Genomic DNA, 18,622 nt, shown 5'->3' with positions numbered 1-18,622 from the left:
CCCAACCCGAAAAAAGTACGTTCTAATTGCAATTTATTGTATTCAACAAAATGAGAAGGTAGTAACGAATTATTACTAGAAATTGGTGCAAGTAAACGCTAAGCTGGTATGCATGTTACACTGTTCTTTCTTCAATTGAATCAGGCTACTCAAGAAAAGCCTGGCAGCAGGGGAAACCCTACATTCCAGTACACAATATTTTCACAGACTGTCAGTATGAAGTTCTTGGCAACTCTTGTCACATTGCAACTAAATTCTCCGATTGTAGATAAAGACATACTGCAGGAGGAGGTGTGTATAAGGCACCTGAGCAATCCAATTTTTATGAGCTTCTTGAGGAAAACTGTGGATTTCATAACCATCGAAACAGGATGACTTGACGTACAGACACTTCTCTTTACAACGATATTTGACAGATTCTGCAAATTATCAGGGCTCTCTCAAGTAATAAAAAGTTACATGGTTTACTAGCAAACCAGCCACTGTTGTGGATCTGATTCTTGTATCTGATGATGCAAGGAAGTGCAAAAAACAACCTTTAAAGTACACAACAAAGACAAAGAAAAATTACGTTAGTGAGAAAATCAAAGTATGAAAAAAACTGTTCAAGGAAGTCATGGAAATGCCTCATAGAGGTGGGCGATTATAACAAAGTACTCCTAAACAAATAATGTTAGTCTTGAAGTTGATATTAAGGTAAAATGTAAACTTAAAAAAATAGGTTGCATAACATTTGAAATCACATTTCTCAAACCTTGAGAGGTAGAAAAGCGCTATACAAGTATAACACCAACCAACTTGCTACAGCTGGTGGACAAACTCTCTCCACCGACCTTTGGTACAAAATTGACTTTGTTCTTTGTGAATTTAAAAGTCTGATAGGGAAAAGGTTTTATGTACACTGCCACAGTCCAATGGAACAATTTGTCAAAGGAAATAAAAACTAGTGTTTCCTTGACTACTTTTAAAAGTGCCCTCAAGAAGTGGCTGCAAAATACAACTCCATAAATTTAGTTCCTTTTACTATACATAATTCTGTTGCTTTGCTGCTCCCCTTAACCTGTTTTGCACTTTATGCAATGTCAAATTTACATTGTGATACAGTGTGATACCCTATTGTCTTAATGTTGAACTTGCCTTGCTCCGTGTCTGTATGGTGTTTTTATGTTTCGAGGACCACGATGGAAATTAGCCTCGTGGCTTTATTGTGTTTTTATCCTGGCTGATATTATTTTACTCTATATTAAAAAGTGCTGATGTGTTCTTTTCTTTGCTGTGAGTAAATTCAAGCAATCAATCATCAATCACTAAAGGCACTTGGGCACTAAACTGCAGCTACAACTACTGCATACCATTTTATTTTAATTTCACTCCAGACAAGTTATTTTAATTTCACTTGAGACAAGTTCTTTTGTAACTCCAATAGTGGTCGCAACACAGGGCAAAATAATATGATACATCGACAAGTTCTCCGACTTGAAAAGATTAGAGAGGCCTGTAATTGTTAACATGGGTAAACCTCAGAAAACTACATTGTTTGATTTTAAGAATTTATTTCCAAATTAGTGTGAGAGGAAAATAAGTATTTGGTCACCTACAAACAAGCAAGATTTCTGGCTGTCAAAGAGGTCTAACTTCTTTTAACGAGGTCTAACGAGGCTCCGCTCGTTACCTGTATTAATGGCACCTGTTTTAACTCATTATTGGTATAAAAGACACCTGTCCACAACATCAGTCAGTCACACTCCAAACTCCACTATGGCCAAGACCAAAGAGCTGTCGAAGGATACCAGAGAGAAAATTGTAGACCTGCACCAGGCTGGGAAGACTGAATCTGCAATAGGTAAAACGCTTGGTGTAAAGATATCAACTGTGGGAGCAATTATTAGAAAATGGAAGACATACAAGACCACTGATAATCTCCCTCAATCTGGGGCTCCATGCAAGATGTCACCCCGTGGTGTCAAAATAATAACAAGAACGGTGACCCAAAATCCCACAACCACACGGGGGTACCTAGGGAATGAACTACAGAGAGCTGGGACCACAGTAACAAAGGCTACTACCAGTAACACAATGCGCCGCCAGGGACTCAAATCCTGCACTGCCAGACGTGTCGCCCTGCTGAAGAAAGTACACGTCCAGGCCCGTCTGCGGTTCACCAGAGAGCATTTGGATGATCCAGTAGAGGACTGGGAGAATGTGTTATGGTCAGATGGAACCAAAATAGAACTTTTTGGTAGAAACACAGGTTCTCGTGTTTGGAGGAGAAAGAATACTGAATTGCATCCGAAAAACACCATACCCACTGTGAAGCATAGGGGTGGAAACATCATGCTTTGGAGCTGTTTTTCTGCAAAGGGACCAGGACGACTGATCCGTGTAACGGAAAGAATGAATGGGGCCATGTATCGAGACATGTTGAGTGAAAATCTCCTTCCATCAGCAAGGGCATTGAAGATGAGACGTGGCTGAGTCTTTCAGCATGACAATGATCCCAAACACACAGCCAGGGCAACAAAGGAGTGGCTTCGTAAGAAGCATTTCAAGGTCCTGGAGTGGCCTAGCCAGTCTCCAGATCTCAACCCCATAGAAAATCTGTGGAGGGAGTAGAAAGTCCGTGTTGCCCAACGACAGCACCAAAACATCACTGCTCTAGAGGAGATCTGCATGGAGGAATGGGCCAAAATACCAGCAACAGTGTGTGAAAACCTAGTGAAGAGTTACAGAAAACGTTTGGCCACAGTTATTGCCAACAAAGGGTACATAAAAAGTATTGAGATGAACTTTGGTATTGAGCAAATACTTATTTTCCACCATGATTTGCAAATAAATTCTTTAAAAATCAAACAATGTGATTTTCTGTTTTTTTTTTTCCACATTCTGTCTCTCATGGTTGAGGTTTATCCATGTTGACAATTCCAGGCCTCTCTAATATTTTCAAGTGGGAGAACTTGCACAATTAGTGGTTGACTAAATACTTATTTGCCCCAATGTATGTATGTTTTAAAAGTTCCCAGGATGATGACAGAACTGAGGAAAACTGCCTTTCAGTTGTATGCTCCCCAGAAATTGAATAATTGTCACAACGTGGAGGCGAGGTGGACCAAAACGCAGGGAAAACACAGGGAGGCGAGGCAGGGTGATGGTGAACTCAAAATGGTTTTCATGATAACTAGAAACTGCAATTGCAGGAGAAATTACAATGGGGCTTTGCTGTGTTAGGTACAGATTGATTTGGGGACATTTCGGGGACACATGCAGTTGAATATTCAGTCCCTTCTGGTTGATTTGGGTTATTTGGGGGACACTTCCTGTTGATTTGGGACATTTCAGGGACACTGTTGCATGGCTGTCAATGGCATTGACTTACTTGGGCCCCAGTTGAATTTAAAGGAGCTACAATGTTAAGTTATGGTAAAAAAAAAAAAAAAAAAATGGCATGAACGTGCATGACTGTCAATGGCATGGACTTACTTAGACGCCAGTTAAATGTCAATAGACTGTCGTGGTAAATGGTAAAAAATCACAAGGAGCGATGTTTTCCAGCCGTAGAAAATGAGTGGAAAATTTGGACGTACATGGCTGTCAATGGCATCCCATTAGAAATGAATGGGCAAGTTTTTGGTGAGTTTGAGGTTAGGGTTTAAATTTTTGCGAAATTCTGTATACAACTTTTATGCCACTTACTGTCCGGGAATTTTTGATGTGTAAATTAAGTGATTTGGTCAAAAATTGTAGGACAAGTAGTGTTTGAAAAACTTTTATGTATTCCCCCCCCCCCCCAAAAAAAAAAAACCTGCGCTTACAGGCGAACGGAAAGTTTTTGGGGGTCATTCGAAATATTCCATGTGTCGCGTCATTTCATATTCAAACTGTGCGGATTGGTCAAACAGTTCGAGCTGTGCGGCGGGGCGTTAAAACGGCATAATTTTTTTTTTTTTTTTTTTAAAGCCCCATCTAATTAACAAAAACACAAAGTCCAAACAAAAGGCCGGGAATCAAAAGGCAAACACCAAACAAAATTAGGAATTAGGCACCGGGATGGACAAGAACTAAACAATGAAACAGAAAGAACAGACATGGGGATCTTAAATACAGACATGGGGTAACAAGACGAAGAGGCACAGGTGGGTGACACAAGAGGCAGAGGATTGGTTAACACACAAGCAGCAGACCACAACAGTTGAAATCAATGGGTAATAATCAGATGGACCAGACACACTAGGGCACAAACTTAACAGAACACAACTAAAGGCATGACACTAATCTTCAAAATAAATGGAAACTGGTTCACCTAATTTCTTTTAAAAAGTTTTAGGATCTTAATTTCAAATGTTATAGAGTCGGTAATTCTGTATGTAATTGTGAGTCATGACCAGATGGTATTGTATGTATAATATATATTGTTCTTGTTTTATGTGTAATGTAATGATGGCGTCATTGAAAAAGAGACATTGCTATAAACTGACATTCCTGAATAAGTAAAAGTGAAATAAAATGAAATGTATACAGCCAACTAGATGATTAAAAAACATATATATTAAAAGGAAAAATGGAAATTAGCAGAAAAAGATAAGCGGGTGCCTTTTCTCACTGCCTTTGGGTCACAGGGAAAAATAGCTAGTAGAATGAATAAGGTGAGGCGATGCTATAAATTGTGGGTCGTGATCACATGTAGGGCACCTGCGGTGACGCTCTGGCATAAGCACTTTCTTTGTTTCTTGAAAAAAGCAAGGGTTTCTTTGGGGAGACATACATTTTACTAGGATTCTTACTACCCAAAAGATGTACTGCAGCTGTCACCTCCAAGCTACTTAGAATAAAGATTTAGAGACAAATTCAAAGCTTGTACTTTGTATGCAGATCTTCGTCAAAATGATTTACAGCACTAAAGCAGACAGCACGCCAATTTAAGAGTGGCTTTTCAACATCTTCACTCGGGCAGACTTGCGGTACACAAAAACATCCACAGATCAGTAATAAATGCCAGATTTGGGGTGTATAAATATTAAACTTAGACAAATACCTTTTCAAAATACAATTTACTTTGAACACATTTTGTAAGACAAGCTTTTTTTAAAGGCAAATTATTGAGTCTTTTAAATTCAGTGTTGTTTCACTATCAAACAAATAAATCTTAAGTGCAAAGCTACTCAGACTTGTTTTATTTAAAACATGCCAGAGTTGTTTGACTCAGTTTACAGCTGGCGCCACTCCCTGGCCAGTCAAATCGGAGTGTTGTTCCTCTAAAAATGAACTAGACTGTCCCAAATACAGTAGTCTTGAACATTGGAATAACACAAATCCCATTAAAAGACAGACAATCGTGTGATGAGATGATAATCATAAACAGCCCTTAAATTATACAACAGAAACCTTAAAGGGGATGTTATGGTTATTGGACACTTCACTTGTTAGTATACAAACAGGTGGGTCTCTGGAGTGTCTTCCCAACCATCAAATTTGAGATTATACAGTCAAGTCAATATTTTCCTAGACCTCATTAAGTTAGGCAGTGGTGGCTTTGCACAAACAAGATTATTTGCAGCTTGAATGCTTGGAGGTGAAAATCTCTTGCTCTGGGGGGAGTCTCAAAGTCTCTCTCAGGACTAAATTTATTGCCCCCTTATAAAAAAACAAAAAAAAATAAATAAATAAACAAGCATGCGTGTGCTATCACAGGGTGGAAGCTGCCCTCTACTCTGGCTAACTTGCCATCTGCAGGCAACTCGTGATCTCCAGGCAACAATAATTCGGCACTGCACTCTAAATACAGGGGGCTGCCCTATACTGGCTAACTCCTAACTATTATTCCACAATGAATTCATCAGCCATGATTCAAGGTATATAAAAAATCGAACTCTGAGGATCGATAAATACTGGTTCATGCTACGTAGCGTAGTTTCAAGATGATCAGTTCACGAATGATAGTGGACTAGCATTTCAAAGTAGGTGTCCACAAGAAGAACAACAAAAACAACCTTAGTAACGACTTGACAGGCCTTCAGCTTGTTGAAATTAAATAACCACTACAGTAGTCTGAAAACGTGATAAAGCATTAAATTGGTCGCCAATCTTTCTTATTTGTAAATAACAGAAATATAAGGTTGAGCTGCCTAGGCACTGTTTAAAGTAGCAATGGGTACATCACTGAGTAATTCATCATTAATTCATGCACTGCCATTGATGGCGATGGACAACACTAATAGGACTTCAGTACACTATCGATATGCACTTCTTGCAAATAGTAAAAAAAAAACATTAATGAAGCCTGTGAACAGCTAACAGTGTACGGGAATATAAGATTAACAAGCAAGCAAAATAAAAAAACAAGCAAAATCACTTTTTCAGGATTTTCTGGTAAGCCAACATACAAAGAAAAAGAACACTAAAAGCTGTTTCTTACTTATATTTAAACACTTAAAGCGGAAGTTCAGATTTTGTTAAATTAGGCTAACTTTTTGAGTTAGCAGGGGTTCAATTAGTTGGTGGAGTTGATTTCAACAAATTCCATGCAGTTTGCAAGTTATTTTTTAGTTTCAGTGCTTCGGTGTGGCTAAGCCAGTTCGAGTCAAAGGCATCTTCCTAGCATGCAAATAAAAAAACGATACAGATCTACGAACACATCCAACATAGTCAAATACTTTCACAGATCATTGTTGCAAAACACCAATGCGGCCTAAAGAATGTCACACTAAACTAGGGGTGCACGATATCCATTTTTGGAAACCGATACAGATATCAATAACTTCCTGCTCCTCAAGGCCAATACGATAACCGATAATATACATATCATTTTTAAACGTATATTTTATTTTATAGTTTTTGAACACCTCCAGGTCAAAAATACTAGTGGTGGATTCAGCATAGATTTGCCTTTCACCTAACCAGATTTTTAATGATGACATGAACATTACTATTATGAACAAAACAAAGACAAGACATTTTGACCTCAAATAAAGTGCCCATATTTATTTTTTCAAATCAATATAATTTGAGTCAGTCGCAATCAATCAGTCAATGTCATTGACGACGTGTTCCCCTGAACATAAGCACTGAACTAAATCAAACATAAACCCAAAAGGCTTTGTCAGCAGATAAAACATTTGGTGTTGCATCAAATGTTTTATTTTAGAGGAGACTTTTGTGATCTTCCTTGTGAACCTTCTTAACCTGGCAATAATAGGACAGCAAGCCTATCAATAACCAAAAGGTCCTTCAATAACTTGCAAACATACCACTGTAAAATGCAAACATTTGCTAATTGCCATAGTAAGGTTCATCACTCAGTGATGGAAAAATACGGCCTCCAGAACAGTAACAAAACTTTGCATACTGGCAAAACAGGAGTGGTAAAAAAGCACACATCCCCAATCTACTAAGACCGTGCCAAAAATGATATATGACATCGGGCCTATTAATAATGTTATCGGATTGATTGGGATGACGTCATAATTCCTATTTCGTGCACCCGTACACTGCCGTTATTCATTTTATTCTGCAGGACTAATTTTTAAGATGCGTAATATGACCACAATAGAGAGGAGTGCTTCGGCCACTCGTGCTCAGGCTGCATTCGAGGAAGGTGGCAATTCGGTCTTATCGCGCTCGGAGGGTACCAGTTGCGACCTCAAAGTGTTCCAAGCGAATCTAAACAGCAAAGATGGCTAAACGCGACAAGTTGTTTTTAATTTTGGCCATCAAAAGACATTTTGAACTTCAGCAACCCTGCCTTCCCGTAAGCGATCAAATAGTGGATGTGGATAATATGATATTTTTCCAAAACGGAGGTTGGAAACTCTGACTTTCCACCTTCCTCGAATGCAGCATCAGTCAGCTGAGTTACGGCTAACACCCGGCAACATGGCGAAATGTGAATTTAGAGACTTTGAAAACAGACAGAAGAAAAGTTTCCACAAATTTCCTATGAAGAACGAGAAAGAATAGAAACTGGTTACTTGCTGCTAGCTACGACATTAAAAATCAGCGTTAAAAAAAAACGATGTGCTATCACTCCGCCCTGCACCTCTGCAGAACTTCTGGATTACAAATGTTGCTGTTCATGCTGCAATTATTGACATGTAATGGTAATTTTTAATAACTTCATCCTGAAGAGTTATCCAACGTTATTGATTGCACGGTTCATCGAGGATTTTCATGTGTGCATATGTTATTTATTGGCATGCTATGATGGTCCAATTGACTCGCGCTAGCTTAGCCACTCCAGAGCTCTGAAGCTAACAAATATATAACTACACGGAATTTGTTAAAATCAACTCCACCGACTAATTAAACCCTCACTAACTCGAAGATTAAGCCTGATGTAAAAAATCCTGAACTTCCACTTTAAGAGTAGCATGCCACCGAAGACTAGAAATGTAGTGCTTTGGTGCTAATTTACAACATCTATAGGAGATTATGAGCCTTTTTTGACGGAAGTAGTCACAATGTATGCTATTTCCTGAAAGCTTCTGCTTTGACTTGACATACTGTAGATAACAGAGTTACAGTATGTGACAAAATAGCCTGCCTTCAGTAATAGCCCTTTTAGTAGTCCTGTTGTGTCGCTGACTTATCGCGATGATTTGCAGGTGGGCAGACAACCAGATTTTCCAAAGCCTGACTAAGTGAGTCCATTTGAGTGCAGACAGCTCGTACTTTAAAGGCTTAAAGGGTCATATCCTCTCCATGTATGTGCGCCTGCCAACTTGAAATGAGCCACCGCTTACACCACACACAGATGACATCATTTAACTCCGGCTGACAGTCGCTTTGAGAGACGCTCGGCTTGTTTACAGTGAAGATATAAAAGGTTTTGTTTGTAGCAGGAGATAAAGGAGGGACTTGTATGAAATACGCTAGAAGTCCTAAGGAAATTTTGATGGGAAAAAAAAAACCTAGGACGAGGTGCCAACGAGGCAGCGTTTCAAGGCGTCTGACCCGATTTTAGTCATGTGCCAGCTTTGGGCCTCAATGACAGACACTACCGCCATGTATCCACGGAGGATACACCAGGGCGCCCTCACAAATACCTTTTTCACTCATACACAGTATTCACTTCCCTACCAACTCCCTCCCTCTTTTCTTCCTTCCCACTTCAGCTACAGAACACAAATCCACAAAATGGGCCTTTATTCTCAGAATGCAGCCAGGAAATTTCTATTTGACCGCGTGCCTCCTCGACACACCGTGAAGGTAAACATGCAGTGGGAAGTATAAAACAGAAAGGTTACCGCCACTGCTGGGGAAAAAAAGTTTCAGCACGAAATTTCAAAACAGTTGACTGAGTTTTGCCACTCTCACAATCACTCACATGAAACTTATCAAAATATTCTTAAGAGTTACAGTGGTACCTCTACATACGAAGTTAATTCGTTCCAAGACCTTGTTTGTAAGTCAAAATGGTCGTATGTCGAGCAGGATTTTCGTTCCACAGCCCAAAAACCTACACTAAATCTGTTAAAATGCCAGGTTGTTTGCATGTTACGTGTTTTGGATCCCCCTGGTGATGAGTTGCAATTTGTTGTTTTTATGATCAGGCATATTTTGGCCACCTAAAGAAAGTTAAGACCTACGTTCTCATAGAAAGGAAATAAAAAGGCAACGCGTTGATGAAAAGAAAGTTTTGGTCTGATTAATTCGGGACAGGCATCATTATTGTTCTAACCGGACTATCTGCAGTGGTAGTGGTATCCATTCTTCTCGTCACACCAGCTCAGTGCTTTTTTTTTTTTTTTTTTTTTTTTTTTTACAAAATCTTTAATAAATACTGCTGTTACTATTGCAAAAAGCAATTACAGGAGCAAAACAAATACATTATGTATTTTGCGTAGTGTACCTGAACGTACGCGGGGCTGACGGCAGAATGAGAAAGTGCAGTTGACCTTCTCTTTTCACATCCTGTTGTTGCGATCAGTTGGCGGCGTGTTTTGTTGCACAAGTTCTGAATTGAATGATTAAAAACCTGACGAAGCTGGTGATCTCTTTTAGAGATGTCCCGATCGATCGTCGGGTCCGATCACGTCATTTTGAAAGTATTGGAATCGGCAAAAAAATATCGGACATCCCTTTTTTTTAATATATATGTTTTTTTAATTAAATCGTTTTCTAATTGTATTCAACATTACAGACAAAATGTCTTACACTCATCCAGAGTCTTTAGTTTTGGGTTAAACTAGGGCTATCAAATTTATCGTGTTAACGGCGGTAATAACTTTTAAATATTTAACGCAATTAATGCATGCGCTGCACTACCCACTCACGCATTGTCGAGTTCAACCCATAATGGGACCGTTTTACATATACATAGAGTTAAAAGGCAACAACGTTAAGTGAGTAGAGAGAATTTTGGCAGCCTTTGAAGCTTTTTTTTTTAACTGGCTAAAGCTTTACAATCCCTCTCAAAAATTAGAAATATCGTGGGAAGTAATGTGGGGAAGAAAGGTAGTAGTTGATCTTTTTCTTAACAACCTATTTTATTTCCCAACGCAGAGAAGATATACCAATTGGTACCACTACGCACAGTCATGGTTGCACTTCCCATCATGCATTTGGGCAGAAGTTAAATGGCTACAGTATCATTTACTGAAAGCTCAACAAATACACTAGATGGCAATATTTAGTCACAATATACAAGGTCACATTTATCCTTTAAGAATTACAAGTCTTTCTATCCGTGGATCCCTCTCACAGAAAGAATGTTAATAATGTAAATGCCATCTTGAGGATTTATTGTCATAATAAACAAATACAGTACTTATGTACTGTATGTTGAATGTATATATTCGTCCGAGTTTTATTAATTTTTTTCTTAATGCATTGCCAAAATGTATATGATCGGGAAAAATTATCGGGAATGATTGGAATTGAATCGGGAGAATAAAAAGCAATCGGATCGGGAAATATCGGGATCGGCAGATACTCAAACTAAAATGATCAGGATCGGATCGGGAGCAAAAAAACATGATCGGAACAACCCTAATCTCTTTGGCGACGGTACCAGAATAATAATTGTCACCTTAACGTATAAAGACTGGCGAACAGACATCGTCGGAGTATTGTTAAGCAGTTCATGGACATGCACCCCACGCTCATATTTTTCCATCATTCCATCTACATTTCATTGGTAAGCCTCACCTTTTTTCCTTTTTCATCACCTGCTTTATTAACATTCTTCGAACCCATGTTGATTTATCTCACAAGAAAACCCGCCGTGCATCAGTCTTGCGGGTAAACAATGAAATTGCGACGCTCTCATGAATCGTCGTATTTCGAGCATTTCGTCAGATGTAGAAACAAATGGCGTGTCAAATTTTACATCGGATGTTGAAAAGATCGTGTGTCGAAGCGAGCGTATGTCGAGGTACCACTGTATTTGCATACTTTCTAAAATTCATTGCAAGCATACATTAAAAAAAAGACCAAATGAAATCTTGAAAATACTATTTTTTGTATTTTTGTGCACGCATGTGTCTTGAAGAAAAAGTGCTGCGTGTGTGCAGTATTTAACAGCAGCTCCAACATGCAAGTGCAATATGCATTCTTGATAGGTTTTACAGGTTTCCTAGCATATAAAAATGCATCATTTATAAGATTTACTAATGAGAGACTAAACTCACATGCATAGATTCTTTATTTTTTGCACAAGACAACAAACTAATGAACTTATAGTCGTTCACTAACAGGGTTGGGTATCGTCTGAATTTGAACGGTTCCGGTTCCGATTCCACGTTTCGATTCTGGATTTCGATTCTTTTAGTAGGCATGGTCAAAAAATTGCATAGTTTATACTAATTTCTTCACTTCTCGATTATTTTTTAAATGATATGAACTTTCAATTACAATTTGAACTTGAATATGATGAAGTTTCTTTCCACAGGAGTGAACTTTCACAAAGATGTTTATTTTTCAAAAGCTCACGGAAAAAACATTTACACATATTCTTTGCTTATGTTTTAGTGTGTCTTATGCTGCAGGCATTTATTATATTGCATAGCTTGTTTTAGGTGGTATTTCTTCAAGTTAGTTAAGGGCTGACAGATGTCAGGCGGGGTGTGTTCTGTCCCTTGAATTTAAGTTGACTACTTTTTAAGTTTGATTTCTTTCTCAACAGATATATTGTTCATCCGTCCACAAGATGTCACTATTGTAACTCCGGACTCTACAGTTTTTCTTTGGTTTTGCTATGTGCGCTTGGCTTTCCCTGGTGGTGACTTACTGGAAGCAGCAGGCAAAAAGAACCTATTTCTTTAATTGGAAAAGAAACCTGGAGGTGTACAGACGCTACACACCTCTTCTGCACTACACATCGCTGGGAACCCTTGATAAAACAAAATCTGGAAGTTTGCACATTTTAACAGAGGGTCTGATATTATTTATTCTGTTATTTTGCTGTAGGGCTGCAGCTACCGTTTATTTTAGTAGTTGATTAATCGATGGACTAGTTAGTTCGAAGAATCGAGTAATCGGATAAGGAACATGAAAAATTATAATACCTCAGCTGAGCCTCAAACGGTATGAATTTTTATGATTTTTTTTTTTAAATGAGGATCCATGTGCAAAAAAAGAACATTTGGCTAACTTACATAGAAAAAGTCCACTAGCTTAAACTATAAAATGTAATTTTTTTTTTTTTACAATGCTCTTAACAAATGGTTCAGGCACATATTCCCACAAAAAAACGGCTAAATATTCCTATAAACTAAATTATGAATGCATTAAAAAACATTAGCTCAAACAAAAACTTAGCTTACGTTGGTCTTAACAGGGAGCAGTTGGATTCAGCCATGTGAAAACAGGCAGACTGGAGGGTAGTGTATCCACCCTAATCAATAAAACTAAATGCAAACACTTTTAAAATAAACCATTACAATGCCACTTTAATTAAACGAATACTTGAAGCAACAAAATTTGATTCGAATTTTTTTTTTTTTATCGAATACTCGAGTTAATTGATTAATCGTTGCAGCACTACTTTGCTGTCATTTATGTGAAGCGAAGCAACACGTTTTTGTGCTAAGCTAAATTAGCCACTTCATTTGATTTGCTCATAACAGAGCTATTCTTCATGTGGCTTCTTCTTCGTGGTGATCGGCAGCTATTTTTTCTGGTCGGCGGTCAGGACATCGAAACTTGGAATCGAAATTAAAAAATTCAAACGGTTCTGGGAGAACCGGAGTGTTAGTCCCGATCCCATCGATGCCCAACCCTATTGACTAAGCAGTTGAGACTATCGTCCTTTTGTATGTATCTTATATACTGCTCCCTGGTGGCCATGAGGATCATCAAAATGAATTAAAGAATGAAATCAAGAGACAGACGTGATTGTAGTCTATAATACTGTTACTGTATGGTGCGATAAAGTACAACACAAAAACAGTCAAGAGCATGATCATGGAATGCATCAACCTTGTAAGTCACCATACCTCAGAAAAAAATATAGGAACTATTATGCAAAAAGAAAGTCCACTTATCCGACTACGCATGGGTGAAACTTTCATCATGTATAACCATTCCATCCCATACAGCATATCCTGTTGAGTATTGCCAGCCAATCACAGGAAAACCACTCACTCATTCAAATTTCCAAACTGACATCGTGTGAACCAAAGTACTGAAGCCTTGCTGCCTTCACAGAAGTCAGGCCAGTAAAACACTACACCAACAGTGATTTTTTTTTTTTTTTTGCTAACAGTAAAATTGACAACAGCGGCTAATAATGGCTATCACATGCATCTTACTAACATACAATGGCAAAACTAAAATTTTGGATTTACGCGCATTCTTGAATGAATAGTGAATGGCTTTATGTGAGATATGTCCTGCCCAATTCTTAGCACTCGTAACATTCCCATACAAATGTCAAACACACAGGAATTAAAAGTAAGCAAACCTGTTGCAATGTAAATCTAGCCGAGAGAAAAACTGATTTCTGATCCTACCGTTGTAATTTCCCATTATATATGATCCAGAATCCAAATAACACTAACCAAAACAGCCGTGAGAGACTCAGCTGTCAATGCCGTTGACATTATGTTACAGTCGTTTAAGTACAAAACCAACTGGCTTGTCAACATTTCTGTTTCTCTTCAAATGTGATTGAACAAAACAACCCTATCGGCCTGCCGGCCAGATAGCACTATTGTGTCATCAAGTGCTGCAGGAGCTAAACTATGAAGTAGGTGAGAGAGGCAGTGTAAGAAGCCTATCTGTGAAGTTTTTTCATGGCCTGTAATTAGGTTAATACCGAGGCACAACAGAGTTCCCAACAAGTAAAGACAACCTCATTTTGGTCTAAACAAAAGAGAAAACTGGCGTCTGATTACAGACAAACTCGCAAAATTGAATACTCCTTAAAGCAGTAATGTGAAGTAATTTCATAACATGCCAAATAGGGTCACAATTAAAGTAATTAAACATTGTCCAACAAATAAAGCATGAAAAAATAATTTATATGTTGTATATTTGACAAAATAATCGCGTTTCCGAAGTTCGAGCCTGAAAGGGGACGAACCCGGAAGTGATACGTCACACCGGGAACAGCGATGGCAGCTCCATACATACGGCCGCCATACAAAGCCCTTCAAACAATGATTCAAACAGCGATATAAGCGATAGATCGAGCGCAAGGGAGGAGATCCAAGTTTTTGAAGAGTTGCAGGAAGAAGAGGAGCTTGGAATTTTATGTTGGACCTAACATGTATTAGCCAGACGCTAATCAGGATGCAAACAATGTGCCTAGACTACCTGACATGGAATGGATACAAGACCCATCGAGATTACAAGATTGGTAAAATATAGGCTGTTATTATTTTCATGATTTGAAGATGCAGGCATTTGCACATAATTTTATGTTTTTGTCTATCTGATGACATTGTTAAAAAAAAATAATCATCAGACTTCATGTTCTTTTTGGCAGATTCGGCAGCTCTCGTGCATATAAAATAATAATATAAAACCGTTGGGGGGAAAGAAGGAGATGAGTCGTTGATGGCTTTCTCCACTTTATTGTGGCAACAATACGAAAACAAAATAATAGCGGACTGCCGCCACATTCGACCGCGAAGTTTTGCTTCTCGCTGATCTCCTCCTCGCCTCCGATTACTCCAGCGTCTCTTAAACGGATCGTGCATAGTGTCTTGTTATGAGCTTTTTGTTTACAAATGTATCGAACACACGACGTGCTGACAACTTTGTTTCTTTATTAACACATGGAGCTAACAGTAAGAACACAGCTCGGCAGAGCTCTCGACAGGAAGTGGCGTCCAATGGCATGAGGAAATGTAGTTTTTTTCACACAAGCGAACAGATTACAAAGCACCACTTCAGTGTTGTCCCGAGACTACATTTCCCATGATTCACTGCGTGACTTAAGCCGCTCGCTGATTCGCTGCGAGATTGACTCAATGCCAACACGCTAAGTTGTCAACTGTCAGCGGCTCTCGCGAAACACAAACTAGAAGGCTATCAAGCAATCACTGTGAAAGAAACGCTGAACCGTACAAATGCAATGCAATGCTTGAAGCATGAAGGTGGAAATACATTATACAAATACAAATAAATGTGCACAAACTCACCGGCGGTGTGTGTCTCTTACTGCAACGTGACCGTGAATTACCGCGACGCTGACCCGCTTAAATGCACATCCACACCCCTTTCCCGTTGACAGTGGATTAATCCTTTCGGACAAGATTGTAGATGACGCACAATCTAAACACGCTTAACCTAGCGAACGCAAAAACAACTATGATCGGGGATTGCCACGAGTTAATTTTCGGCTAACGTCGCTAGCTTATACTGTTCATTCCACAACAGTTGGCAGCTCTGCTTTGACAAAGTCATCAGTCATCTATCCAAAAATCACACTTACTTTTTGGCAAATCCTTGATCATAAGCAGACCGGTTAAGGAAGCAGGCATCTTCGAAGTGTTTGCAGCAGAGAACACTACTCGATGATGGCGTGAAATTCATTCGCTCCGTGCGAACGAAAGATGTCCATTTACGTGCCCTGCTATCCTTCGGCCACTCATACAACTTTTCGTTTGAGTGAGAACAAAACATCGCCACACAACGCCGTGTCATCTTACCGAGAAGCAATGCAACAAACAATGCTGTTCTATGGCGGACTTCCCTCGCACTTCTAGGTGTGACGTAATTTCCGAAGATTGCCGTTGTCAAGGGTGTTGCTATGGCTTAAACAAAGAATCTGGAAGGGTTGCGTTAAAAAAAAAATAATGAAAATATGCTTATAACTGTTTAGCCATTGATATTATTCAAAAACATGGTTGGCCAACCTTACTTCACATTACTGCTTTAAGTATTTCAATTCAAACAATTGTACTAGAGAGTTTGACATGTTTCTCGCAGCAAGAATTGACTTCTTTTAGATTTTGGCAGAAGGACTTTATTTAGCTCGTTTTAGTTTGTTTGTGTTTTTCAAAACTTGAGTGGCAGTTCAGCTAGTCTCAGAAGAATGAAGTCTTTGTTTTGCTTTATTCCAAACTTGTTAAACTTAATGGCCATCCCTGAAATCCCACAGAGTCCATCACAGCTCTGCTCCGATCTGTTGTGGTCCCCTGCATGCGGGCTATGCTGCCTAATGCCAACTGAATACTCTCTCATCTGGTCCGTGCACGCGCAGACGCATGCACAAAATGGAGGAGAAGCACGTTCTATTTCCTATTTGGTTTGTGCTAAACGGCAGGACTTGATCCGGCTGCAGGTTGACGGACCAGAAAATAAACCTTGTTAGTATTTTTAGTTTGACGGGGCGGAGAGGACGGACTCAAGCTGATCCAGATCGGAGCTGAGCAGATGATGAGAACCACCTCGTATTAAAACCTCTTTATTGCGATGCTGAGAAAAGATGGACTATATGGAATTTGGGGTTAATAGATCACTGAAGACGGTGATGTCTTGGATTGCCATGTTGATTATGAGGAATGAAAATGCCAACATTTTGGAAGTCAAACAAGTTTAGGCACTTGACACTTGAACAGAATATGTATGTACATGTTTATGCAGGGTTTAAAGACAGCATGTGACATCAAAGGGCAGTTAAAGGAGTGAACAGCATTTATTCACCCATTCACTCCTCTTTAAAATGTCAATTACGTTGAACTAAAGCAGGGTTCGGCAACCCAAAATGTTGAAAGAGCCATATTCGGCCAAAATAACAAAAAACAAATATGCCTGGAGCCGCAAAAAATTTAAAGCCTTAAAGAAGCGTTATAATGATGGCAACAGATGTTGTATTTACCGAATTTTTCGGACTATAAGTCGCACCTGAGTATAAGTCACACCAGCCATAAAATGCCCAACTAAGAGGAAAAAAACATATATACAGTATAAGTCGCATTTTGGGGGGAAATTTTCTTGATAAAATCCAACACATAGAACAGATATGTCATTATGAAAGGCAATTTAAAATAAATATACAACAGAGAACAACATGCTGAATAACTGTACAGTATGATAATGTTACATGATGCATGAACAACGAAATGGGAACGTGGCCGGTTTGTTAACGTTACATAGCTATTAAGATTAACTATAACATAAAGAAGATGCTAACAAGTCTACCAAACCATCAGTGTCACTCCAAAACACCAAAATAACATGTGAAATGATATAATAATGTGTTAATAATTTCACACATAAGTCGCTCCTGAGTATAAGTCGCACCACCATCCAAACTATGAAAAAAAAACTGCGACTTATAGTCTGAAAAATACAGTATCTATATTAGCCTACTATCAAAATGACTAAGTTGGCTATAAATAAATTATAAGCCTTCATGATTAAATGTTTATATTCCTTGCAGCGCATTCTATAAATAATGACGCACCACGTGACTACTTGCTGTTGTCCGATACTGCCTCAAGTTTTTCATTACAAAATTATTGAATTCTGTTTAATTGCTTTCATAAAATTAAAGAAATGCCATGAAGAATTCCGAATTTTGATGTCGTTTGTATTTTGAAGATTTGACAAAAAAAATAAATAAATAAAATAGAATGTGCAGAACGTGCCCCTTATTTGGGCAACAAACAGTGCAATAAAACGCAGCCTGCATTTATAAAAATAAAACCGCATCCTTTTAAAAAGGTAAAGTATATCATCGGCGTTCACAAACCTGCATAAAAGCGATGGGTGTTCAATATCGATCATATCACACAACTCATCACAAAGTATACTGCCGCTGTATTAAGTTCCTTGATTTGTTGATTGGTGAAGTTGCCTGCCATTTTTATGGCCCTTTCCTTCACTGTCTTAGTGCGAGGGGCATGTATTTGATTTTCTGTATTATCTCGGTTTTGTTTTTGAAGTCTGCAAATAGGTGTTCTGATATGTTGATAAATGACTCCTTCATTTACCAGTCACCATCTGTGAAAGGTTTTCCACACTTTATTTATCCCGGGTTGCAACAAAACTTGCAGCAGTAGTGGAGTTTGGAGATGCAACCCACTTTTTAAATCAATTATTGCACTCCTCTAGCTGCCCTGCTGATAGAAAAGTGCGTCGCAGGCTATGACGCAAATCTTTGTTGGCAGAAATTTTGAAATGTAATATTTATTATACACATTTTTACAGCATTGGAAAACACTAAGATTGTTTGTGT

General features: G+C 38.7%; 1 protein-coding gene across 5 annotated transcripts in view; it reads right to left on the bottom strand.

Annotated features, from left to right (window-relative positions):
- Nucleotides 1–18,622, bottom strand: part of LOC130927091 (plakophilin-4-like) — a 249,057-nt gene that overhangs the window by 190,452 nt on the left and 39,983 nt on the right. For 2 of the 5 annotated variants that reach the window (XM_057852632.1, XM_057852633.1), the window contains exon 1: nucleotides 13,944–14,066. The exons of 2 other annotated variants lie outside the window; for them this stretch is intronic. In XM_057852632.1, the coding sequence (XP_057708615.1) occupies nucleotides 13,944–13,959 (16 nt within the window). In that variant the 5' untranslated portion in view covers nucleotides 13,960–14,066. Of the gene's footprint in view, nucleotides 1–13,894; nucleotides 14,067–18,622 lie in introns of those variants that run through there. One more of the 5 variants, XM_057852636.1, reaches the window with a different exon arrangement.

The sequence above is a fragment of the Corythoichthys intestinalis genome, chromosome 12 (assembly GCF_030265065.1).
Source record: "Corythoichthys intestinalis isolate RoL2023-P3 chromosome 12, ASM3026506v1, whole genome shotgun sequence".
Taxonomy (NCBI): domain Eukaryota; kingdom Metazoa; phylum Chordata; class Actinopteri; order Syngnathiformes; family Syngnathidae; genus Corythoichthys; species Corythoichthys intestinalis.
The sequence above is the reverse complement of the archived record's forward strand: the minus strand, read 5'-3'. Positions and strand labels throughout refer to the sequence as shown.